Source organism: Drosophila subpulchrella, chromosome 3R (assembly GCF_014743375.2).
Source record: "Drosophila subpulchrella strain 33 F10 #4 breed RU33 chromosome 3R, RU_Dsub_v1.1 Primary Assembly, whole genome shotgun sequence".
NCBI lineage: Eukaryota > Metazoa > Arthropoda > Insecta > Diptera > Drosophilidae > Drosophila > Drosophila subpulchrella.
Genome location: NC_050609.1, coordinates 14,353,171 through 14,380,850, shown reverse-complemented (window position 1 = coordinate 14,380,850; position 27,680 = coordinate 14,353,171). Strand labels below are relative to the sequence as shown.

The following is a 27,680-nucleotide window of genomic DNA, read 5'->3' as shown; positions in this document are numbered from 1 at the left end:
ATGGTCTTCTTTGTCTGGTTTATTTTGTCAGATCTGGCCGTAAGTTGTATGAAATTGTCACACGGGGCGTATGGGTGATATGCAAATGAACTTTTGAATAGAGGTTAGAGATAGAGCCATTACACAGGTAAATGCAATAATTGCCATGTTATGTGTTTAGTTAGGCAATAAAGGGTTCTCTCGGTTGGATAAACAAACAGCACTTCTCCTTCCTAAGGAGCTTTCTTATTTTTATACAATCTGAAAAGTAAGCTTATTTTCTATTGTTCTTGAATTTGAATACCGGCCTTTGTATAGATATAAAACATAAACACAAGAACATTTTTAGGTTCTTGGCTTAAAGTCTTAAAATATATACAAATTTTTTGATGCAAACGGCTAACGCAAACAAAAAAAAAAAACGATTTATACAGAAATTTAGTTTGGAGCCTAAGAATATTTAACAATTTTTTGTATAATATGCACATTTTTCCTTCACCAGAAGTTATATATTTTTTAGCTAACGTAAGTCTGTTTACCACAAAAACTGTTGTACAAATCGCGTCTTTTCTCCTTTTGCTTTTCACCCTCTAAATAATATTTTCGAATGTAATCAATTTATGGTTTTGCCGTTTTTGTGGTTAACATTGCTGATGTAGAAAAAGTGTCATAAATTGCTGATGTTAATAAAATTTAATTAAAGTGAAAACAAAGTCAGCCCATAAAGTGATTACGATAAAGTACTTGATGAAAAAAGTGAGAGAAAAATGTTAAAATGACACAAAAATTACCGGTAAAACAAATTGGAAAATTATTGAAATTTACCATAATTACTGGATAACTCTCAAGTGCTTCAGTCATCCCTTCCTAGTATATATACAATTTTTTAACCCCTCTAGCGCTGTTCGAATTTATTGATGAACATTTGTGAGTAATTTACATGACATGTTATTGTTTCTTTTTTGAGGCATATTAAAACCCACTCTTTTTGTGTGCGGCAATGCAAATCAATTCTGGTGTGCGCAGAAAAGCGATAAAGCCATTTGCATGGCAATCTTTCCTTTGTTGTTGTGCACTTAAATTTTAATTAATGAATTTGTTATCGTTTATCGTCATGGTGACAGCAATTGTTGCCGTTTCCATTTCCATTTTCCCAGCCCCGCCTCCTTTTGCTGATAGCATTTTCTACGGGCAATCTAATTGCCTGGGCGATGTTTGCAGCCTTTGAAGCTTCTTTGCCATTGTCTGTCAAAAATTTGACAAGTCACGCGAATACGAGATGGCTTAGAGCACTTTAAATATGGGTTAATATTCACCTATGAGCAGGGAGCTAATGGTTTTTGCGACGCCATAAATGTGCACGAAATGATGCCAATGGTGCAGGAAATGATGCCAAAGTTGACAAAGGTTAATTGAGGCCTTTAGGCGATGTTTTAAGGATTAAGGAAATTGTTTTCAGGGTGGGTAAGTAATTGCGTAATGAAAGTGTTTTTATGGTTAGGCAAAGGAAAAGCAATTAAAATCGATAGGGAAACTAGATCCAATTAAATTGGATTTTATAGGTACTAAAATATTTGACTAATTTTAGCTTGTAATAAGATTATAGTTTTTTCCTTGGGAAAATACCTTATTGTAATTGAATAAACTAGAGTATCTCTTCTCATTTCCCTAAAATGTTTCTCCTTTGTTACTAACTAGCGTTATATAACTGACTTTAATTACCAGAGCCTCTTCAGGGTGCAAGTGTCGCATGTCAAGAGGCCACTTGAAATTCCGCTGGCCAACTGAGGTAATTCAGCTCAAAGAGCAGCCTCTCTCCGGTTTCGCTTAGGCTTCTTATTATTTTTATGGCGTTTTAATGGCTTAATTAAACAATTAACCAGGCGGACCACGATAGTTCAATTATGTAAGCAGTTTGCCAAGATGCCAACAATTAAAAGTTCATTAGAGCGGTAGAGGAGTGGTGGAGGAAAGCCGAGAAAAGCTGCATAAACAGAGGCCGAAGCTGAAGTTGTTTTTGCCTTTTGCGGCTACAAAGAATCTAATTGTATATCAAGTGCAAGTGCAATTGTACAAGTGGGTTAAGCGGGCAGTGGGGGGTTAAAAGGGGGCGGGGCAGCGCTTCTGCCCCAATGAATCGAGCAGCACAAACACAAACACAAACAGCACGTTGGGCGCTACTTGTAAACTAATTCAATTAACGTCTAAGCCGCTTAACATCATCAAGTGACCCAGTCTCAGTTCTCAGTTCTCGGTTCTCTGTTCTCAGAGAACCAGAACCTCAGAGCCACCCACCCATTTAAGCTGCTTTAAAGAGTGACCCACAACTGGTTGAAATTAATACACATTATCTAAATTAGCCAGGTATGCACTTAAGATCTTTTTTTTTTCTGCTTTAATGTATCTTGTGCAATTCCCGATGCCAAACCGGTTGCTAAATGAAAACATTCAAAAACCCCAAAAGCCAAATCCAAATCTCAGCCTGCCAACCAACGTGTCACATCAAGTGCATTAAACTGGTTTTGCGGTTTCTCCCCAGCTCAATTGTAGGCGGAAGTTGGCAACGAAAACAAACCAAAACCAAAACTGGGTTAAGCAGTTAATCAAAGCCCGCCTGGCATTTGCATATTAATCAAGTTTACAATTTCCCTGTTCTCTCTCTTTGCAGACAATTCCCGGAAGAGACATTGAGCTTTAAAGGTGAGTAAAATGCGAATTTGCTTTTGATTTGCTAGCTCTTATCAAAATAAAATACAAACACTATGCCCCCCATTATTTACGGCACATTTTCACACAATTCATTTCATCAACAAGCCCTCGATAATTGGCCAAAAGTCTCGTTAAGGCCTGGTCATGTGCCGGGGCTTCTAATAAAAAATAATTTGTTAACCCTACACAGTTTTTGTGGGCTATTCATGGCTATTCTGTGTGTGTCAGACGGGGCTTTAACATGTCACAGTTGAACAGTAAAAAAACACTACAAAAATATTCCAAACAGAAAAAATATAGGTATAGGTATACAAAAAGGGAATAAAAAGGAAAACCTTTTGTTTCCACATCTCGGACATGCAAATGTAAACACCTTTGCTAAATATTGATCCATTGAGTGAAGAAAAAAATACTGCGAAGTGGCTCTGTGGCTTTGGCAACAAATTGTTGATGAATGCAAAGCAAATATAACGTAATAAGTGCGAATTGTGTAAATTAATAATAAAACAAGATGAAGTAGTTGGCAATTAAAACAGTCAAGTTTATTGACGTCAACCTTTGATGCAATATGGCAAATTATAGTTATATTTTGAGAGACCTATAATAACAAATTATTCTGGGGTGTTCCTGAAATATCCAACAATCAAAAAGGTTGCCTTAAGATTTTTCTACTTTTCCGTTGTTAGAGGCTTTTTCTAACAATCAGGTTTGTGGTTTTTTATTCCAAATTTTTAAAGCTAATATTAAGTAAGCTGTCTTCCTCGAATTCGTGCTTGACTGTAACACTCTCCACAGAAAATAAACTTTATTAACAAATTACCTTAATTTGAGAGCAAATAAATTTAACTTTACTTAGCACATTTGCAGAGATTTCTGTGGCTGTTTTGTCAATTGGCTAATGTTTGTTTATAACAATTTTATTTATACACCTTGGGCTGGGCCAATTAAGCGGTTGTAAATTAGGTTAAAATTTGACGTAACCCGTCTTTCGAAAATTCTCCTGCGTATATGGATCGTACATAATCAATGACAACATTTGTGCCAACAAGAGACGCAAATAAACATTGTTGAATTTGCTGTCTCTGTTTGGCTTTGCATATTTTAGCAGGGGGCAAGAGCTAAGTAAATGTTTGCCAATGGCTCACAGCCAACCGGATACTGGCCGACCAGCCGAGCACTCTGGATCTTTGTTATCTAATCCGGCCAATGCTCGTGAGGTTCAGGGACTTCGAAGAGCTGATAAAATATGATATGGGCCCTAATATTGCCAGAAATTCAATTGGGAAGGGGGTGGCCATCTTAATTACCTGTACATCAATATATCAATCAAACAAAACTATTTACTCGTGCCATAAGCTATCAAATGCAAATTGGTTATCACAAAACCCCTAATTAATGCCACAAATGAACCAATTGCTATGGAAAAAAAAAACGAATAAAACCTATTCGATTTAAATGCGATACAATTAATTATTGCTCTCCTGGCTAGCAGCTAGTCCATAGGAATCAATAGTAAACAATTTCGAATTATTCGAGGGAATGAATAAACATTTGCTCATATTATTTGCCTTTTGAAATGGCTGCCATGGTGTATACGCAATGTTGGCCAAATGTAAATACGGGAAAAATCTATTTTTGATACCCAGCAAGGTGGAATTACATTTGAAAGCTGTAAGCGTTGTTAATTATTATGCACATTTGACCCACTTTTTGGCAACACTGATCGAAGGTTGGGTTGGAGCTTTCGGGGAAATGTCAAAAAGGAAGTTGGCAATTATGAGCTTACAATAGAGTTTTTGGCAACATTTGCCATGTGGCATTGTCCAGCCAGCTGATTTATGCATGCCATTGTACACTCTCATTATTGTTGTTTGGCTTTCGATGGAAAGAGGGGGAGGGGGGGTGTGTGTGGGATTACCGGAATTCAGAATGAAATTCCCAGGGGTTCTTACTAGTTTATTCAGAATTCAAATGCTAAAACCTTTGCCACAATTGACACGCTTTTGGCTGTGCGTGCTTACACTTGAAGAAAATTGGCAGGAAATCGTTTTAATTTCTTCAACATTGGTTTGATTTTAAAATCATCTTGGGGTTGGTTTAAAGTTCTGGTTAGTTATCTGTCAGAGAATGTTAGCATAAGGTAACATTTTTAAGAAAGACTAACTTGCTTTCTTAATGTATGGTTAAGTTTGCTATGTCAACCGACATGTTTAACCAGAACATTGCCTCTAGTTAAGATTTTTGCAGTTAGAAAAAACATAGCTTGATATTGAGAAACCTAATTTTGCCGAAACAGCAATTTAACTTAACAAGTTAACATGACATTGAGAAATCGGTTCTTATTATAGCTCATTTTCCTGTCTTAAAATCCGGTAAAGTTAATATTCTTATGGATTATTGATTAATCTATATTTAATTTTATATAATTTTTCTCTCTATGTAGGTATGTACGTTATCTCACACGCACGAATATTTGGCAAATATAACCCCAACTTCCCCCCGAAAAATTGAGTGGAGCCGGAAACTTTTAGCGTTTGCAGAAAATTGAAAACGTGTGCAAGAAAACTAATTTGATGAGCAAATATCGCCCGGCTAGGGCAAAAACTTTGCTTGTAGTAAATTCGTTACATATTTTTTCACCAGCTTTTAGTTCTTTAGTTCGGATAAAAGATATTTGTTTTCACTCTGGCGGTGGCGCATTTTCGCAGTGATTTTCGGCTCAATATGTTTGCAGGGGGAATTATGCTGATTGCCTTGCGTGCAGATTCTTTTTATGCAAATGTTACGTGCAAAATGGCAAGGGAAATGCTATGCCGAAAATTAAAAACCCAGCCAAATTATGCAAATGAACTCTGTTCCCAAAGGTCAAGCAACAACAACATCAGCAACCGGGGAATACAAGGTAATTAAGCCATTTGCTTTGAGCCTCGACACTGCAATTAGCAGCGAGTTTTCTTCTACTGGCCAACCTCCTGCAAGCCCCCCCCCTCCCCGCATTTACCGAATTAAAATGAAGGTGTCAACGTATTTGACCGGCTTACATTTTCCCTCGAAAATAAAATAAAACAAAAAGAAAAACAAGAAAAAATCGCTCTAAATGAACGCAAAAAGCATTAAAAAGCTTTAGCCGTTAAAATATGCAAATTTTATGACTCCGACATTGAAACGTGGCCATAATTGGGCCAAAAGTCAGAGTCAAAGTTTGAGGTTAGAGCTTTTGTCTTTCCGACCAGATTTGGCCTGTTCCTCTTGTTTTTCCTCCCCAAACCAAACCAAACCAAACCAAAAACCCCTGCAGGAAGCGCATAATTAGCTTGGCCACGTTGGTTGCATTTATTGCTGCTTGTTGGCAAAGTTTGCCCAGAGTTTGGTTAATTTTTTGTGCGGGTTATGCCTTTGTTGTCATTGAGTTTTTTGGGTCGGCTAGAAGTTTATTGCTTTTGCCTTTTCAAGGAGTATTTTGTTTGAGTTTGCTGCAAAAGAGTCGGCAAACAATCCTTTGTAAACTTAAATAAGTCTTAAGTTTTGTGGCTGTATGGTTTTTACATTCACATGTCAAGTTGAAACGATTTCTGCTTAGCCATTTATTTCTTAAAAATCCGATAATAATAAAATCACATATTTTTGTATTTATCTCTGATTTCTCGGAAATGACTTACGATTAGCAAAGTTGTTGGAGAAATAACCCGATAAGCAAAAAAACCCGAATGACCCATTTTGCTTTTTAAGAATTGTATCCCCAGAGACACATTTATTTTCAGAACGTTACAAAAACTATTTTACTTATGTGCTGCTGCATTAAACACGAGAATATTATTTTTGCTTATGAAAGATTACAAAAAGTAACAAGTACTTAAGTACTTTTAATTCTGATGTTTTTGCTTTCTTGCAAATATTTACACAACTGCATGGTAATTACTCTTTGGAAATAGATCCCAGCTAATCCCAAATACTTTCTCGGATGAAGTAAAATTTGTAGAGCGAATGTATTGGATGATTTGGTAAATATTTCATCGCCCCATATCCTCTAGGCATTCCAATTATCTGTGAAATTGACTACAAAACGTTCCACTCGGCTCCTCCTCGGCTGGCAGTCGTCCCAGGGAAGCAATTTGCGTTCCGAACACTTTACAAGTTGGGCTGTCTCTGCCCATCCTATCCTATATTCCTGTGTATATAACCTTTTAAATCTGCGTTGTCACTAGCCGAGGGACACACACACAAAAGGAAAAATACATAAACTGTCATAAAGTAGCAATAATAATCCTTGAGCCTATGTCGAGAGCGTTTTACTGAATTTTTATTGACTCGACAGGCGGGAAAGGAAAAGGGAAAGCTAAGGGGAAAGCTGGGGGAAAGGCAGCCAAGCAGTCAGGCATTCAGACATCAAGGCATCCAGGCATCCGGGCGGGCCACTTCAGCTGTCAGGACAACAAGGACAAGGATCCCGAGGAGGAGCAGACAATGGCTCTGGGCCCAATAAAGAGTCGTCATCATAATTTCCCTCAGCCCGAGACACTAAAGTGGCGAGATTCGGCTTGAAATCCGGCCGAAAGCCAACTAAACCGAAAGTAAAAGCCTGGCCGTAAATGCCCGCTGTTTCAGGCACATAATTCGCACATTTTGACACGGCTAATGGGCGTGGCAATCTCGCCTGCTTGGCCACCACGGCGTATGCTTAATCATTATTTGGCCTGCGGTTCGGCAACTTCTTTTGTAACATCATCATCAGCAGTATCATCTACTGTTAGTGCCCCAGTGTTGATTTTTATTGTTAGCAAAATTATTTTTTAATTAAATTTTTACGACACGCGTGCCCCGCAGAAAAAGTGAGAAAAGTAGTCCCAAATGGGGAGCGGTCAAAACTCGATTTTTGCGGCTGTCCCACAAAACTTCTGGCTGTATTTTGGTTTTTTTTCTCTTATTTGTTATGGTTCCTTTTTTTTTGTTTTTTATGGTATTTTTTGTAGGTCTGGGCGAGAGTGTTTTGCCTGTCTGGTCGCTGCGGGCTGCTTGGCGTGTTTTCTGCATTTCCCTGCACATTGGCGCAAAACAATTTTCGGGTTTCTGAAAGGGGGGATCCCCGTGGATCCCCTTTCGGCAAACGACTGTAAATACATTTGAACCCTTTTTCACTAGTCTATTTCGTTTTTTTTTTGCCAACGCTTTTCCAATTTAATTCTTTTTGGGTTCTTTTAAAGGCACTGCCTGGGATATGTGGGCGTGTAAAATGCTCGAAAAAAGGGACACGCACATTGTTTGATTTTGCTGTGAAGTCCTTGGAGCATTTTCACTACGAAGTGGCTCTGTCAGCGAGGAAATCATTGGAAATTCGTGACGAAAGGGATAGATATTTTGAGCAAACAGGGCTTCGTTGAGAAAGAGGTCTTGAGGTTCAGAGAAGTTAAAGTTGAAGAGGAACTTTTCTTGATCCAACTGGTAAGAATTCATTTTTTTTAGATAAATGCATTTAGGGAGGTTAAAAACTAAATCAAATAATATTTTTGTAAGTTTTATTTGTAAGAGTTTATATTTTCTTTCCACGTTTGGCAGTTTTTTATTTAAAAAAAATTTAATTGGTGATCTTTTCTTAAAAATCTGTTTGGAAATATTTTTTAAATTTCCAAAGGGTATCATTATTATCCAAAATGTTGGCATACTAGCTGATTGAAAATCATTTAAAGTAGAATTTGTATATTTTTCGCTTTAGATATTTAAAATAGCAATTCTTTTTTTAAAATTCAACTCTGGATTGTTTTTTTGTTTGTAGCGCATTCCCTGTTCGATATTTTTCCATTTCATATTTAGATTTTCGAGCGTCTCTGTTTGTTTATGGCATTTGTGATAGTTTTTCAGAGTTGAAACGAACCGAACCGAACGGAACCGGCCGTGCCTTTTATTGCTTGTTTCGCTTTTTGGATCCTTTTCGCTTTGCTCCCTAACATTTTCACGCAAATCCAACAATTCCTTTTTTCTGCATTTTATACGTTTGCGAGTTTTGGGTTACTTTGAGGTCACAATGTATGGGTGGGTGGATTGTCGGCCCTTTGACCCACACAAACACCCAGCCACCCCACCACGCACAAGCTGAAATACAAATAAATTCTGCAATAATGTTTGTCCACTCCATGACACACCCATTTGGGTGTTGGCATATTCACGTGTACTCTGTCCCACGTCCTGTGTATCCTGTGTATTCTGTATCCTGGCCACCTCCCTTTGTCTGAACGAGGATGAGGAGCTGCTTGGGTCTCCGCTTTGTCCATTTTTAGTCCACTCGTAATGTCTTCAGCTCAATTCAATGGAAAATAATCGAATTTCGTACACATTACTTTGACATACAGAAAATTATGCAAATTGAAATTCAATTGATTGGAAAATGCGATGTTTTCGAAGAATACATATATAGGTATGGGCATGGGCACAAGTATGTATAGGCACGACCTCACCCACAAGTTTTCCATATGTCTTGCCATTATGGCATATGAATTTGAATTTGAATGCGATTTGGCTGGCGGTCCCATGAATTTTGAATATGGTAAATAGGCCCAGGAATTATTTGGCAAAGCGGCAAAAATCTGTTTGCTGACTTTATTCATTATTCATGGGTGAGGTTTTGCCTGCCCCACTATAAACTACATAATGACCACGTTTATTGCTGATGAATTACATTGCTCGCTGTCTGTCTGTTGGTCTGTTTGTTTTTAACTTGGCTTACTTCCATCGAACGGGGAAATCGGTTTACGGGCTTTGGGCCCGGCCTTATTAAATCATTTTAATGAGTAAACTAAAGCCGGCGAGTGGGGCAGACAGCCAGAAAACCGCACTTGACAAACATTTCATTAATTCGCCAACGCCAGCTCTTGACAAACGTTCCTTTGAAGTTCAAATAAAGCCGGGACAGAGCTTAATGAAAAGGATGTGCCATTGCATAGATAGTTTATGGGTGGAACGTATTCATGAACAAAGTTTTAATAAAAACGTGAACTGTCAGCAATTTTACATTAAAATAAATTAGCATGAAAGTCTGGATGAAATACTATACTTAAAAAGTGCTAGCCATAAAACTGCATTGAAAAAAAACCTTATTCAAATTAGCATATTTAATAGGTTGACATCAACCCCTAATAAATCAGCAATTTAATTGTTAAATGTCTCATTAAAATGTCCCTTTAATTTACAGCCAATTGTTGAATGGACATTTGCATAGAGCAAAGGCAAATTCATCCAATCCATTGTTGAAAATTTGCATAAACAATCGGAATTGCCATTACAAGTCCTATCAGATGTCACATTAATTAGCCGCATAAACCCCTCCAATCCTTGGCTTTATCCCTTTTTTCCCGCTTCGCTTCAAAGGGATTAACGCTAGGGCCGAGAGTGTAAGCCAAAATAATTAGTGGGCCAGCCCCCGATGCTTAATGGTCACCATTCAGTCTCCCAATTTCTGGCCAACGCAAATACCACCCCAAAAACCGAACCCAAACCAGAAAAAAACACCAAATCTGCTCGGCAAATATTTGCGTGAGCGCACTTGAAGCGAGGTGAACCATTAATTTCAATTAATTTGATTTATGGCAAACTGAAAATGCCGGCGCACTCAAATAGATTTTCACAATTCAGATTTTCCCCAACCTTCGGGTGTTTTTTTTTTTTTCATATTAATTGTTTGGCATTTTGTGCGTGTAATTGGTGCGGTTAATTCTTACAAGCCGCCCACAGGCCAAAGCTTGAAAAAAGAAATTGCCTGGGCCTCCATTGTTAACTAATTAAGGCCAAACTACATAATGCCAATCATTTGTTTTGGCGCCAGGCACTTGAGATTCTCCTGCTCGCCGGGAAATTTGCGTTTCCAATGAACGTCGAACACAGCTGGGCGACAACTCGATAATTTCCAAATGGCAAAAGGCAAACAAACCGGCCAAAGGGAAAACAAACCTGGCCAAAACGTTTGCCTAATTTCGCTACGCCTTTTGGTCGTGTGGCAATTACACCTGGGTGGCAAAAGGGGGCGGGGGGAGTTGAAAGAGCGGCTAAAACAAATCATTTGTTTGCACAAGCGCGACAAAGCGAACTCTTGAACTTTTCCGAAGCTGAGGCACAGTGGTGTCAAATGGAAAAAAATTGTGTACAACATATACAAAATTTAAATTCCAATTTAAAAACATTTTTCTTACTATAAAACTATAGAATAAAATAGTTTAGGATTCTTTAAATTTATATTATTAGCTTTTAAGGGCCGATTTCTCAATGTCATGTTAAGGTCTCAGTTTGTTATGTGTTAGAGGTAGTTAACATAAAGTTAAATTGTTAAAAAAAACAAAAGCATATTCACAATGTGATGTCCATAAAATCTATTGATAATAAGACTCTAATGTTTTCCAAAACAGGAAACCTAATGATAAAAGTTAACATGACATTGAGAAATCGGTTCAAAAATCTTGAAATATGTAATATTTCCTTTTTTTTAAACAATTTTACCCCTTTTTGCTACACTGTTCATCGGTGAATTTGTTTCGTTGGAGCTACTGACTTCTTGTCCGCCTGTCCGGGACTGTAATTTTGTTGCAAGTTGCTCGGCACATTAAATGCATTACGTTTTGTGTTTGTTTTGTTTGTTTGCTGCCTTGCCTTGCCTTTCGGCTGGGGTTCGTGCAGCCCTGACAGCTGACAGTCGGCGGGAAATAACAAATAAATTGACAGATGACCTGACAATTGATTTCGTTACGTCTTGCCACCGCCGACTCGACTCTGTAGAGTGTCCGGGACTCTGGAATACCGGGCATCCGGAGGACCACCATCCGAAGGTGGAACAAACTTGCATTGAACGAATGCAATTAAAATACAGCTGCTGGGAAATGTTATCAAAATGCAAATTGCATTTGTTTGCCGCTGGAAAAAGTCAATAACTGGCAGTGAAAACTAACAGGGGAAAATTGTTTGGTTGGTGGTGATGAAGGGGAAAGGGGCAAGGGGGTTTTCCCGTGCAAAAATATTCCACTAAAAGTCTTCGGTACGGCGAGATACAAGAGTCGTGGCCACGCTGAGTGGTCATCCCCTTGGGCAACTCAATGATGGGGATGGCAACTCTGGCAGCGAAGTTTTCTATTTTTCCGGAGGCCCATCCCCATTCCCCTCTTCATCTCCCCACCAACAGTTGCCTCAACAAATAACAATTTCAATTTCGCGTATCGGGCGCGCAGCGTAAATTCAAATTTTGTAACTTCGGAGCCGCAGGACGAAGGCCGCCCAAAGGATCGCATTGGATCGATGGCTGGCGACAGTGAGCACAAACAGTTTTCGCACACGCTCCATTCGGAACAGAGGGAATGGCATTGCCGTAGGGTGGCAAAAAACTAACAATAATGACAGCAAATCAATATCATTGTCAAGGTTCCCCGAGGGCCCAGCAACACCAGCCACAAAGTAAGAGTCTTTATTGTAAGGCCTTCCGTCCCTTTTCCCCACGATTCTCCCTCTCTGTTCCACCTTTTGGGACACTGTATGCGATGCGATGTGAGTGTGTGTGATTTGCATTTGCCCGGTTTTTCTGATTTTTTCTCTGTTTTTCTGCTTTTCACGGTTCCGGTCCTTTTCATTTGGCGTTGGCAAACATAACGCGCACTTACGTTTACGCCCTTCGGATACGCTCACCTGCCACGCCCCCATATTCATTCACTTACATCCACAGCCGCCTCCCTTTTCGCGTTTCCTTTTCCAGTTTTACGCCCACACAGCAAGAAAATGGGATTTCATTCAATATTTTAGCATACTCCTATTGTAATATTTTGAGCATTATTTAAGGTACATTTTCCAATTTTACTTAGTAATGGTTATGACAAGGAGGAAATTAAGGGGATATGTTACAAAGGGATTTCATTTTTGTTTGGATACACATAAAAACCTATGAATATTTAAGAATACATGCATTGAAAATAAGGAAAATTAATTTTTGCTATCGGTATTCCAAGCAAAATAGTGTATCAAATACTTTTTTGCATACTCAGAATATTTGAATACTATAAAATACTTACCTAATTTAAGAGGATTTCCCTGGACACTGATTATTAGTTTCGAGTGGACAGCTTTATATGTATAGATAATAGAAATGGTCTTGAGAGAAATCTGAAATAATTTCACTGCACCAGAGTCAGTCGGTTGTGCATTGCCATGCACTTGAATTGCAGTTGCAGCTGCAGGAAAAATGGAGTGCGGCGAGGGGAAAAAAATAAAACCCGACTCGATGCTGCCATTTCAGCCACCGCACTGGTCAGCAAAGGGGGTTCGGATGGGGGTTTCGGTTGGAGGTTATCCGGATCCCCAAGGGAAGGGAGACATGGGCTACTGCTAACCCCTCGGACGATGAGTCCATCGCATATGTGCTGCTATTCAGTCACGCATTCATGCGGCAGAAGGTGCAATTGATTGCAGTTGCAGTTGCAGTTGTTTGTTTGTTTGTTTGCTTGCCGGCATGTTGCTGGGTTTCTGGGTTTCCCAGCAATACAATTCCATTCAGGCAGAGCGGTGGGAGTCTGCCATGAAAAGTGTGCAAAAAGTTCACTTGAGTTATTGATTATGTTGCTTATCATATGGTTTTGTCGATGAACTCTTCGCCAGCTCAGATATCAAATGGGAAATGGGGGTGGTGGACTTGAAACATACACGAAACTTGTGGCTAACAAATTGCTTGTGTTTGTGGCCATGTAAGTTTTGAATAAACAATTTATTTAAATCAACGATATTTATTTATTGTTTTCAATTTGTTAATTATCAGCTTTGGGCAAATTGATATGCATTAATATTGGAAATTAAATCAGTGATTGCAGGTGTTTAAGTTTTAATTGCTTTGTTTGGAATACATAAAAGTCATTTATATAAACGCTTTAAGGTTATCTAATATTAAATTGTAATAAAGTGGGAATCATTTCAATGACTATTAATATCAAAGCTAAGAAATGTGTATAAAAAAAGAGGATATTCTTCTCTAATATTGGAAATTAAATCAGTGATTGCAGGTGATTCAGTTTTAATTGTTTTGTTTGGAATACATAAAAGTCATTTATACAAACGCTTTAAGGTTATCTAATATTAAATTTTAATAATATTAAATTTTAAATATAAATGACTTAATATCAAAGCTAAGAAATGTGTATAAAAAATGAGGATATTCTTCTCCCTATATGCATGGTACTCATATGTTTTCCTTAACCATTGTCCTGAGGATTTTCCCCCCATTTAGATTGCATCACAGGGTACTAATCGAAGCAATCAGTTTACTTATGGGTCCATTAAAAGTTATCGCATATCAACGAACCTTTTTGCTCTACCCGACTTTGTTTTGCATTTTTTGATAATTAAGCTCTTCTCCCACGCTCGATCTCGTGGATTGTGGATTGTGGACCCATCGCTGCCTTGGAGCCCTCTTATGCAATGCCTCAAAATTGTTAGTTGATGTTGCTGCTGATGCTGCCGCTGGATGTTGCAGTTGCTGTTGCCAAAGTTACTGGTTGCTGGTTGCTGGTTGCAGCCTGGTCATGGGGCTCCCATCGGTGGCACACATTGTTGCCTGCTTTAAGTGGACACACTGTGTCGCTTGCACTTTTCTTTAACAACGTTGCATGGGTCTCTGTACTCTTCCTGTTTTATTTCGCCGTTTTCTTTCCGTTGCTTATGACAATCGCTCCTTTCCCCTCTGTGTCACATAATGCCAGCCTGCCAAGGTTTTAAGAAAAAAAAGAAGGAAAAATGTCATACAGCAACCGAATACGCCACGCATGCCTGGGGGTAATTCGAGACTCAAAGTGTGTCGCCAAAGGTGGAAGAAGAGCCACCGACGCATTGTTGCCCCAGCCGAACAAATTTACAAATGCACGTGCGAGGCAGAAACTCAAGAGGTGGAGACGCCAGATGGTACAGGAGATATGTGGACCCACAGTCAAGCTTGCTTAACTTAAACATAAAGCTGCACTTAAAATATTAATGTAAAGAATATGTAACTTAAGATTATTATGTAAATTAAATTGCATTTCCAAGAATTTTCCTTCAATATTTTAGCAGATCTTAACCAAAAGAAAGTTTTTTATATATGTATTTTATTTGTATAGCCGGTAAAGTAAATACTAAAGTAAAAGTAAATACTAATACCATTTTTGGAAACCAATACATATATTTCAATTTAGTTTTCCGAGTTAGGAATTGAAATGGAATGTAAGAAATGTATTCTATCATAAGCAATTCTTACCTACATGGCTAAATACTATTTTAAAGATTTTACGTAGTATTGGTACTATTTTCTTGTGCATCTTAAATTTTTAAATCTTTATAACAAGTAGAAGGTAAAAACATTTGGTATATATTATAATACTCTACTAAATAGTAATATTATCTTTAATGTTAGTTTTCCGAGTTAAGATCTGAAACGAAATTCGATGTTCGATGCGAGGCCTAACTACCCGCTTAAATAAATAAGTTAACATTCGTTGTTACAGCATTTTCAAGAAGTTTGAACTTAAGTAAGTCGGACTGTTTTAACAAGTGTGTTGGTCCAAGTTAAACATGAAAGTGAAATCTTCGCATGCTGCCTCGCTGCTTCCGCCGACTGGCAGTCATGGGTTTACGTTTATTGTTACCTCTGCCACATGCAGCATTCCATCTGCAACGTTGCCCCTTCCGCTGCCCATTTCCCCTCCCCATCCCCATTTCCCTTCACCTTTCACTGGGACGTCAGCGTTTAGTGGTAGTAGGGCTGCTATTTGGGAGCCAAGTGCAGTGGCAGCAGTCATCGTTGACGTCGCCCGTCGTCGCCGCTCGTCGGTTGCCAAGTTGCACGTGAAATAAGTGAAATTGCAGCCCAGTGGCAGTCAGCAGTTGCAAGTTGGTAGTTGCTAGTTGCTGGTTGCTAGCTTGCCAGTTTGCCAGCTGGCAGAGTAGCAATTGCTTCTAATTGCCATGGCCCAGGGCATCAGCATCAGGCATCAGCATTAGGGGCTCCTGGCATTTGTTGCTCGTTTAAAATATTTAACTATTATTTTTTTTTTTTTGGTTTCATCCGGGGCAGCAATTAAATGCGATAACCGCGAGCTGGAGTGCCTGACAAGTGCACAACTCGATTATGACAGAATGGGTATACATATATGTGTATTTATGCATTTACGTATCCTTTATAAACGGATTTAATTCGTGGGTATGGTGGCTGTGCGGTGGCGTAATAAAAATAATGTAAATGTAAATTGCCATATTAACAGGGCGAAAAGCGGCCGTCGAAATGATTGCGATAAACGCAAATAAAGCATTGACAAACGGACCAAAGGACCAAGGACATTCGCGGTTCAGATGGTTGAGATGGTTCAGATGGTGGTGGGTTGCGGGTGGTTCGGCGTTAAGCCCTCCGCTGAGAGCAATTACGCCGAACGAACCACAACGAGCGGAGCGCTCGGCCAAAGTGTCCTTAAGCGCCGTGCCGCATTTTGCCTGGCAGCCTGTTTTATTTTCATTTAATGCTGCATTTCCGCTTCCTCATTGCCTCATTGCCTCATTGCCTTGCTGGCTCATTGCGTATACGCCGTGTGTGTCGCTGCGCGTGTTTTAATAACTGCCCCGTTGGCTGTTGATCGAGCTGGAGGCCGTACGGATGCCCATTGCCGCTGTCAGTTGGCCTGTCAATTACATTTTAAATTTCTTGCCGTTAATTTTGATGCTCGCGGCACACGTCCGTTTCGCCTGATAGGTGGAGCTGTGCTTTTAAGCAGATTAAGGACACTTTTTCGGCCTTGCTCATTTTGAAGGACCTTTTTTTTTTTTGGGCGCCCCACGCTTTTTATCTCTGGCTCCCTCTCTCTCTTTGGGGATGGGCGAAAGTCATTAAATGTATTTTTGTAAATGTCCCAGCGGCCCATTGTGATATTGTATATATATGTATATTTTTTATTCACGTCCACGCATCCGATGTCCTTGCCCCATCGCCATAGAGCTAAACTTTCAGTGGCCGAAATTCATTTCATTTGCAATCAGCCAACGAGGAGCGGAGCCATAACAAATGCTGAAATATATAAATTGGGTCTCTGCATCTCTTTGCGCGCGCGGAAAAACATTTTTTATCGGCCTCGCCTTTGGCCAAAAGTGGGGCAGTTTTATTTACTTGAGCGCAGCAGTTTCTCTTCACTTCGTTCTGTTAATTTGATTTTTATCTGCTTTTTATTTACCTGCCACCCCCGGTCAGCCCAGCGCACCACCTGGCATCTCATTTGCACGTGGCGCATACGCCCCGTTGACGGCTGCTTGATTTTTATTTAGGGTCCTTCATTTTTTTCATCCCCCATACTTTTTTTGCCCAGCTTAAATGTGCAGCTTGTTGTTGCGAATTCCCCCTGCTTCGTGTGTATATATATATATATACATTTTCCTGGCTAATCACAAGACAAAAGCCAAAGCTTTTCACACCTTTAATCTCTGTTAATTGGGGCCTGGACGCCTGGGTGCCCGGGTGCCTGGAACCCAACTAAAGCTGCAAAAAAATTCGACCAATTATGCTCTGCAGCCCTAATTGCTTCCTGGCCCAGTGCGTCCGCTTGGCTCCCAACTTGATTTTTATAATAATGATACCGGATATTTAAGTAGATGCCGGCACAAGCTGCTGGCAACTAGCAAAATCACAACAAGAAGAACTACAATCTGCCCCGGTCCATCTTGCCCACTTTTGTGGCGGCCAAAAAAAAGAAAAATAAACTATATATACATATCCCCGCAGAACAAAGGCCATAGAAAGAGGACGCAATGGAGCCGCACTGTGACAGAAGATGGCAAAGAATGTGCTTCTATGATAAAAACAATTTTTAAAGAAATATAATCATTTGAGTTAAGATATTTAGAACAAAGAAATATATTATTTCTTTTTAATCCTTTTGTTACCATGGCCTTAAGCTTCCTAATGAATACAATGCAACCCTGAACTTCAAATGACAATATTTGGATTACCTCTTTCATTGTCTTCAAAACATTTTAATTGCCTGCTTTATTATCAATTAAAATGTTGGAAATGAATACTCCCCGTTTATTTGGCAATTAAAATGAAACAAAACAATGCTCTCCGTCTAAAATCGTTTATTATCCTTTTTTACTACCTAAAAACTATTTTATGTGTATTTCAATTGATTTGAATTGCTAGTTTTAATTACCAAATTGTTGATTTTTATTCGCTTCACTGGATAATAAAACGAAATTTGACAGGAATTTACAATTGAAATTGTTTTAATGCATTTGTTTTATGGGCAAATTTTACAAAGCTAAGCCATTTTACTTGACTGAGTGAAATCATATTTAATTGTTGTATTTTACATACTTAAGCCTAAAACCGTAACAATGATTTTCTAAATATTAAAATTTGTGCAGAATTAAATCCACTGAGTTGAACTTTTAGTTAAGTAATGGTGAATGCCTTGACCTGGCAGACGTTTATAAATATATGCATACAAAATATACACATTGTAATGATGACTGGCACTTGTTCCCAAATAGTTTCCTCTCTTCGTGAGCATGTGAAGTCAAAAGTCACCCACTTCTGACAGCCTTTTCCTTGCGGCGTTGATTTGGGTTTTCCTGCTTTTCCGACCCACTGTGCCGAAGTAAGGAAAAAAGTGCTCGGGGCTGGCTGGGCAAAAGTATCTTGAAGTCATTTGTGCAGACTCTAATGATTTCCGCTAGTTTCCGTTTCGTTGTCATTGTCCACATCTCCAGTGGCGTATGCAGAAGGAACCCCACCCCCATCAGGCCCCCCTCCATTTTCCATTTTCCTGCCAAATTAAGGTTTTTTCCCCCCCTATTGTTGGACATGCAACGACCTTTGTGCTGTTATTGTTATTATTGTTGCGTGTTGGTGCGTTGGCTGTTTGGCTGTTTGGCTTGATAAAGAAATTATTGTAATCTGGCTTGAATTTGAGCTCTGCTGCGACCCTGTCGCACTCGGAACTTAATCAAATTGTATGGCTAATGGAAATGAAGCGGTTATGCCGACACACACACAGCACACACCCGTCGGCAATTGCTGTTAATGAAATTGTCTGGCAAAATGCGTTCCATGACGGCGCGAATCGTGTGAGTTGCTGTCAATGGCATTCTGTAGTATATAATTGCTTATAATTCAACCAATTTACAGTTCATAAAGCTGCAGACAAAATGTTAGCCAAATAAATACAATGTGTCGGCTGCCTTGAAAAAAATACAAAACGCAAGGTGTACATTAAAGGGAGGTTTTATGCAAATATGTCTGGGCCTCTCAGTTATTAGGGAAGCTCAACTCGCCCAATACCCTATCTACTTAACCGATAATAGTGTTTGTAATTTATAACAAATTAATCTAATCACCTTTCCAACAATCGATATCAATCGGAGGTGTTTTCCTGGAATGCCAGCTATTTTATGTGCCATATAATTGAATTCTGTATTAACCATTAGGGGGTATACAATGCCGACTTTAATCATGGCAAATTGCTCTCGGGTTAAGCCCCTTTTTCCTGGGCCCTCTACGATCTATTAGATTCAGTTAGCTATCTATTGCTGGTAAGTGATTTATTGCTCCTGCCATTTATGTCGTGGGTTTATGGATACACTTTGATTATAACGTGTCTGTGGAACATATAGTCGGTATACCCACAACAAAGCCCGTCACTGTCACATGCAACACGTGAATTACCGTCGCAACAATGACAACAACAAAGGCAAGCAACAAACAAACAAACAAACGACAACAATCAAACTCGTTTTGAGCGTTTCCCATAATCAACGGCGACGACGTCGTGTGAATTTTATTTTTCGGTTACAAACGAGTTCCGTCTTAAGAGCGCTTTTTTATTTTGCTCCTCCAATTTTCGGCTTGCAATTGTGATGCACTGTGTTAACTGTTAACAGCACTTCTAAAAATGAAATGATCTTGTTAAATATTATACTAAGTAGAAGATATTTGAGGACCGTGTTTATATTTATAGGATGCTTACGCATTTGTAAGTATTGTATTACTTTTATCAAGTGATATATTATAAGTAATATATCATATATTTCATATAATTTTAACATATAAGAAAAATTATGAGGCATTTACAGGATCATAATAAATGTTTAAAAAATATATTGCTCTCGAACATGGAACAAAATTTATCAAATAATATTTGAAATATTCTATAAAACTACAGAGCACTTATAAATATAATATAATTGTATGGTAAAGTTCTTAGCCTTTATACTTTGCGTACCAAAAATTCTTATTTAAAGGTTACTAATTTGTAGGAAATATGTTTCCCATGAACATGGAAATAAAACTAATCAAATGATATACGATATATAAAATATTACTTGAGTGTTATCAACGCTTTTAATATTAATAATAGGTTATATTTCATATTTCTAGACATTGTACTTTGTAGGTAACAAAAATAAAGCTATCTTCTTACCTCAAAAATATATTCTTTCACGTGAAATTAAGGTTTATCAAATGATATACTGATCTATTTTTTTTTCTTAGTGCAATGAGCTGTTGCTGCTGTAACTATTGTAGCAGTTGTTGTTTGCACAATATTTCACGCATACGTGCCTCTTCATAGCAGCGGCAGTGGGTGGTGCTGGGTAGTTGAGTAGGTGGTTGGGTGGTTGGGTGGGTGGCTGGTTGGTGCTGGGCGTTTCGGTGGGTGGCGAAATGCGCTCTGCCGTAAAATTGCGCGCAATTGGGTTTTTTGTTTGTGCGAGAGCGAGTATGTTGGCTTAACGACAACAAACTGAACACTTCGGGCTGATGCGCGGGTTCTGGATTGTGTTCAGCATAGCAGAAAATTATGAGTTAATGGATTTTGTTTAATATTTTTTTTTTGCTGCTGTTCGCATTCGCATTCGTATTTTGTATTGTTTGCTGCATTATTACGATTTGCAACAAGCCGAAAAGTGTTGACAGCCACATGTTTGCCCACTCCTGGCACTTTGTTTGCCTGCGCACTGACAGAGCATGAAAGTGTCGAGTGTTGTCACCACAAAAAGCATTCAACAACAATGACACGCTCGTTGGGCAAATGCCCCAACAACACCATCCAATCTCAGCCTGGTAGCACCCCCTAGTAACTCGGCAATTTGTGGCAAAATCAAGTTCAATGCTGCAGCGAAAGTTTCTGGAAAATAAAAAGAGGTGAAACATTGAGTTAGACGGTCGACTGACAGCCAAATTCGCTCCTTGGCTGCATAATCAATGTAATTAAATGCGGAAATTGTTGGCGCAGTGCAAAACTGATTTGGAGCTTGACGTAAACGCTTCCATTGAAGCCCCATCAACAGACCCAGCCCCAAACTGCGCTATTTTGGCCACATCTCCAGTGCTGAACTCGAAACCGGCGACGTTGTCATTAGGCAGCCAAACGAGTTTAGACTGGGTCTATGCCACATGTAAATACCCTTATACATATAAGTGATGTAAATGTTAATCTGGCATCCTTTATTCTGAAGAGTTATAATCCGAAATTTCCATTTCATAAGGGATAATCCATATTAAAGAGATATATAATAGAGACAACATTTTTGGCCAAGCTTAAATTTAAGTGTAATTTTCATGTGTCGAATTTATCCGTATTAACCCACATAAAGAATGCCAATGAAATCATACAAAACTTATTTTGGCCAAACATAAGCACAAAAATAATCTTGCAGAAAATTGAGTATAGGAAAATAAAATAAAACTATTTATTGCTAAACAAAGATTGATGAAAATTATGTTTATAATCTGTCAAATTTAATTTCATGCTTCCCAAATTTTAGCAAAGCCAAAGAAAATCCTTTGTTGAAAAAAATGAATATCAATAAATTAAATGAAATAAAATTATGATTACTCATGGATATGAGAGAATTTATAAGAGGATAAAAATAGGCCAATGCCAGCAAAGAACATTTGTTATCTAAAGCGCATAATGCATACTTTTAATTCCCGGAAAATACTTTTCAAGTCACAGGGTATGCAGAAGAGCATATAAGAGGCTTGTGGAGCCCATCACTTATTTAGGGACAGGAACTGCAAAATTGGGAAGAGCAGGGCGAGGATGTCTGCCATTCGCAAATACACGCAACTGGAATGTGCAATTATTTAGCGTAATTGCTTTCAATACACCAAAATGTTCAACCACATAATTAGAAAATTACAAATTGAATGCTAGAAATTCAGCTGGAAAAGCAGGAAGAGCTGGAAAACGGTGCAAAGTAGATTACTATTAATTTTGATAGTATCGCTTAGAATGATCATGGCGAGAATTTATCTTCGCTTTATACTATTGCAGGCATAATGCAAATTTAACTACATAAACCAAAACGGCGTTGGCAATGCAAATCCTATTAAACGAGTCACTGCTCCATAATGAAATTAAATTCCGGACAATGGCCGGAGATGTATTTATAATATAGCAAACTAATATTAATATGTGAATTAATTATTTTGCACAAAGATCCGGCTTTCTGGTTTCATTTCTATGGGAGTTTTAAAATATTTATGCGATTAATTTTCTCATTTCCAATGCCCTCACAGTTTTTCTCTTCCCCCTACACATTTTTATCTCGATATAAACCATCAGGTTGGGGATTTTTTATTTTTTGCTTTGCGGTTTGATATTGTAAAATAATTTATTTAAATTGAATTTCTTTGCGGTTGATTTGTGGGCAAGTACAGCTCAATAGAACGAATAAATATAAATAAACCAGCAATGTGGGTCAGCTTGGGGATGTCCTCAAACCGAGTTGCAATTTAGTTTATGATGGCATTAAAGACTTGAGAACTCGAGAGTTTTCTTTGTGCAGCTCAGTGGCTCCTCGAGAAGTCCTCCTATTATTTAATAAGTTTCCTATTCGTCTCACTTATTTGTGTCCCAAAGCCTTTTGAAATCTCTTTGGGCTAGCTGCTTTGCCTGCGTTTATTTATTTTGCAGCCAGTGAAAAGCGAAATTGCATATTTGCTTTTATTATAATAAATGCCAATTTAGCCGACTGCAATTCAATTACGTGAGCACCGTGAAAATTTCCCTTTTCGGTTGTTGTTTTTCTGGCTTTTCCTACTGGCGTTTGAGTTGGCCTGAGTTTTCCTATTGCAAAACGTGCGGCACTCGAGAGACTTGCGGCCTGGGCCTCATAATCTCTGGAAAACGTGAGTTTCGGCCAGGCCAGCTAAATGGCTTGGCTGAATAGCCCAGCCCTCCGAGCCATAATATTTTCTTTTGTCGAATGCACTCGAGAAAATTACATCAAGAGGAAATAAAAAAAAACATTATTTCATTGTTTTTTATGTTAAATGGTGTTCCAGAACTCTTGAATAAAGCTAAACATTTTTTTAATAATACTTTATTTATTAACAGTGTAACAACATACCTGATTTGATATAAATATTTTTTTAATATGTTTTCTTGAAATGATAATCGATAATCTTAAGTGTAGAATGGAAAAACTTCATGTAATGGTGGGGATGATATGGCCAAGGCAATCATGACAACGACGATGCAACAGTTGAGTGAATTGGATAATTGCGTATAATTTTAATGGATCGAACTGCAATCGATGTCTGCGAGGGATAGGAGGCCTTACTTACTTGGATTTCCCCTTAAATCGCAATGTGTGTTAATGTGTGGCTTATTATCGTGCCGCCAGATGCATCGTCATCGTATATCGTATCGCTTTCATCTCTGAATGCTTTTGTTTCGCCTACAACCTTTGTGCATTATCAGGGACCGGGACCTCTGGGGCATGCCACGTCATGGTGGCAGATGATACAATCAATGGTGGTAGCTCTGCCCAACTAATGATCCACATGGACTTTGATTTCACGTCTTCGGCTGGGCCATTTAATTGGAATTCGCTCCGCTGCTTCACTGTTGTTGTTGTCTTTCAATCTAATTCCAAAACCTAATGGCTTGTTGTCTTTGGTTAACATTTCATTTACTGCTGGGGGAGCATTGATTATGCAAAGTTATTCGATTTCCATCTGCCATTTGATGTTGTAGCTACCATTATAAGTGCTCGTTTATCAATTCCGAATGCTAATCACAGCGTTTCTTCATTATTTTACAGTTGATGAATGTGCAGAGAATCCTCCGGCGTGCCTTTTGAATTGGGTAAGTTCTTGTTATTAGTTCATTGTTTGCCAGTTCGAATGGTTACGCCTCCCAAACACACGGGCACGTGTCAGGTCTGTCCTTTCTGTCAGTCAGTCGGTTAGGCAGTCAGTCATTTTGTCACATTGGCCTCCCAGCCGAGCACAGCGTGGGATTAGGATTTGCTTTCCCCGCCGGATGGCCAGTGGAAGTCCAGTGGAGTCCTGTCATCGGCATGCAAATGTCGCCTCGGTTCTGTGACATTTGCATTTGCAACGCCCGCAATTAAATGCGTGGGCGGTGGGTGGTTTCGAATGGATGATGGTATAGCAATGCGTCATGCCAAAGTGTTGCGTGCTGCATTTTAAATGAATATTTTATGCCAACTTTCCGGCTCACTCCCGCACGCCTTAAATTATGCAATGCAATGCACTGCAGCAGGCTCAATGCGTGTCGCATTTTAATGGCTCCACGCCGAGAGTCGAAGACGGGATTCTCGACGGGATTGCGAATGGGAATAAAAGTTAAAATGGTCGGGAGTGGATTTTTATGGCCCATATGTAGTGGAATACATTTCCGAATATTTATAGCTGCCACCCTCGCTTGCGAAACGATGTGTCTAGACGACCGTGCGTTAAAAACTAAACGAAACAAACAGTTTGTTCATATAATACCCTGTAATTAGGGAATTTTTCAATAGCTTATTTGAATGGATTGGGTTAACGATTTTAAACTAATTTTCATGTTAAAATAATTAGGCACCTTAAGTTCCAAATATACTGTTTTTGCTTTCTTAAACTGAAGATCCGATTTCTCAATGTCAGGTTAAGGCTCTATCACATTATATCTCAGATTAAGTTAGCATGAGGTTAACCTGCTTGGATAGACTTATTCGTTTTCCCAAAGTGTGTTATCACACGATTCCTAAAATTGATTATTTTAGCTCACATAAAAAGTTAACATGACATTGAGAAATCGGATTTAAGGGATATAAAATATTCATAAGCATTTTTTTTCTGATTATCTGAATCTCTTCGTCACAAAGTACCCTTGCATCCCACGCATACAGGGTACTCCCAGAAAAATGGCTTGGCCAGGAGCGAAAGAAAGATAGACAGCCAACAGGCAAATGCACTTTTCCCGGAATGTGTCAAGTGCGGAGAGCATAAGATGACTCGCATTGAGCTGCCCGGACGGATATATAGACGAATAGATAGATAGATAGATAGATATATAGACAGATAGCTGTAGAGACTTAGCTGCATGCCAGACATTCATCTCAATTTATCGTGCTTAGCCGCATATCCCGGCAGATCGAAGTGTCGTCTGCGTATATATCAAAGTCTCAGCCAGGACTCGCAGGACTCACAGGGGCATTGTTGTTGCACACATGTAAGCGAGTGTGTATAGTGTGCACAGTGTTTATGTGTGTGCCAGTGCGTGAGTGTACGTGGGCTGCAGTTGTCATACCAAGCCGTATCCTTCGCATCCATTCGCTGTTCCTAACCCGTTTCTCTTTGGCAAACAAGTAATTTCACTTGACATGCAATTTTTTGTGGGCATTTCCCCACTCCTCAGGCCCTTTCTTCGTCCTTGTCCTTTCTTTCTCCTTCCCAGGACAAACAAAACAGATGTAACGCTGCATCGGATAGGAATCTTCTTCCTTTTGCCATCAGTCCCCAACCACTTTTGATTATTTTGGCTGAAAAACCACACACACACACAAGGGGGTAAAAAAATGGAAAGTATTCCTGTCTTGCAGCTGAAAAATGTCAATGCCAAGGAGCGAGTAAAAAGAGACTCGATGCGGGAAAGCAAGCTGTGGGAAAACAGTTTTCCCAGGGCAGGGAAAACCCCTCATGGACAACAGCCTGGCGCACAGAATCTAAAATGCATTTTTGGTAGCATTCATCATTAAAGCTTCTTTTTGGTATGCCACATATGGGCATAAAGTGAACCAGGCCAAAAAGGTCTTAAACATATATCTTTGATTGCTTAAAAGGAGAGAAAATAAAATCGTTATTTTTCATTTTACTTAAAGGGAAATGAAGATTTTAATGATGTTAAAAGTGACAAATATTCATTATTTATTTGCCCAAGAAACTCGCACATTTTCGGATATCAACTTTCAGCGACACTGCTGATCCGCCCTGTTGACTTTTGGTTAGCGTAAATAGGGAAATATGCAGGCAACATAGTCGAAAATTGTTTGAAAGCCATATTTCCACGAATTTTCCATCTGTGACTGGCTGTTTGGTATTTGGTAAACACGAAATATCTGAGCTTCAAGATATTGCCGGATTTTCCTTTTGCAACCATTTTTTTTTCTCAGTTGCCACTCAGCTGGAAGAAGTGCCGGAGAAGAGCTTTCGTTTTTGGCCTTAGTTTTCCCACCCAATTTCCCTGAGAATCAGGAAAAACCGAACCCAACCACCCAGCAGCATCAGCACTTAAACGCTTCACACATGCTGTCCGTTTTCTCTTTGGGATTCCAAACGCTTTTTTCTGCCTGTTCGCTTCTGTTGTTGTCGTTGCCATTGCTGTGTTTTTCCGGAATTATCCGCTTATGCTAATCTGTCTAACGTTTTTGAAATTTTCATGCCCCCCCTGTGGGTTTTCCAGCCTGCACTTTATACACACACACACCCACACAGCAGAATAGACTCATCCAGCTTTTGAGAAACTTGAGGAAAAGCGAGGAAAAATCGACAGGGCCATAACGCCGCTCCACATCCACTTGATGACCCTCTCGGCAGGAAGAGGAAAAGTCTCCTAGTTGGCCAACTCGAGTCCGCCTCATTCAATGTCACTTGCCTCGAGGACGAGTGTAAGTAGCACTCCACAAATGTTTTCATCCGATTATGAAAGGGCGCCGAGTTGACCCAGCATTGTCCTCTGAGCCATGAGTTTCCCCCCATCCCCGAGATTGGTTTTTACTTGAGTTCCATTGAGTTGAGTTGAGTTGAGTTGAGTTGCGTTGATGGCTTAAATTATTGTTGGTTTGGCACTATCCTATCTGTAAGATAACAATTGTTCTGCCCCGTTCAAAGTTTCCTGTTCGATTCTACTAACCCCGCAACGATTTGGCATTGCTTGAGCATGAACACAGAAAATTGGACAAGAGCTTTCCATTTACAATTACCGCGTTTCTCCATACAAAAAAACAAAAAAAAAAACAGGTTAAGTCGGGCGGCAGCGAAGTGGATTTAAGGCAGCGGAATGCCAGCATCCGGAATCTCTTTGCGCCCAAAAAGAAGGAAGCTGGTCAAAGAAGCCGCAGCCAGAGCAGCTTCTCGCTCCAGAGGATTGGCAGCCAGGATGTTGACGATCAGGGGATGGGTGGCAAGATGGCTGGGAAGATGCGGCTGCTGCCCACTTCCAATAGCTTCGATGATTACGCCATGGGCATAAATCAATTGCCAATGACTGCGAATCAATCGGCAGTGAGACAATACAATGGCCAGGATCAGCAGGACCATAACGAGCCCACTCCCTATGCAGCCAAGGTAATTCCCAGGACATCGCACAATGGCTGGCATCAGAGTGCATTTGAATTGGCAATGAGCCGGACTCCGATGGAGAACAAAAACTGGAAGTCAACGAGCCAGCTGGAAAATTTTATTAACAGCAAGGAGCAGCAGGAACAGCAGGAACAGGAGGTTCAGGAGCCGTACCAAAACCAGGACACTTCTGTTGACTTTGGTAATGAAATGACCTGGGGCAAATCTGCTGAGAAATTGCTGCCATTGAATCACCAGCAACTGCAGCGGCAAGAAGGAGGATTTTCCCGAGACGACCAGTGGGATTTGGAGTTGCGCGAAAGTTTGCACAGCCAAAGGTAAATTGACAAAAGGGAGACGAGCGATCACCAGGCAAAGGAAAAGCCAGAAAGGCAAC

The 27,680-nt window shown here is 39.5% G+C and overlaps 1 protein-coding gene across 3 annotated transcripts in view; it reads left to right on the top strand.

Annotated features, from left to right (window-relative positions):
* LOC119545853 (extracellular serine/threonine protein CG31145) overlaps positions 1–27,680 on the top strand; it is a 72,300-nt gene that overhangs the window by 14,135 nt on the left and 30,485 nt on the right. For all 3 annotated transcript variants that reach the window (XM_037851828.1, XM_037851825.1, XM_037851827.1), the window contains exons 3-6: positions 2,648–2,679; positions 23,761–23,804; positions 26,406–26,610; positions 26,963–27,621. In XM_037851828.1, coding sequence (XP_037707756.1) covers positions 26,587–26,610; positions 26,963–27,621 — 683 coding nt within the window. In that variant the 5' untranslated portion in view covers positions 2,648–2,679; positions 23,761–23,804; positions 26,406–26,586. The remainder of the gene's footprint in view (positions 1–2,647; positions 2,680–23,760; positions 23,805–26,405; positions 26,611–26,962; positions 27,622–27,680) is intronic.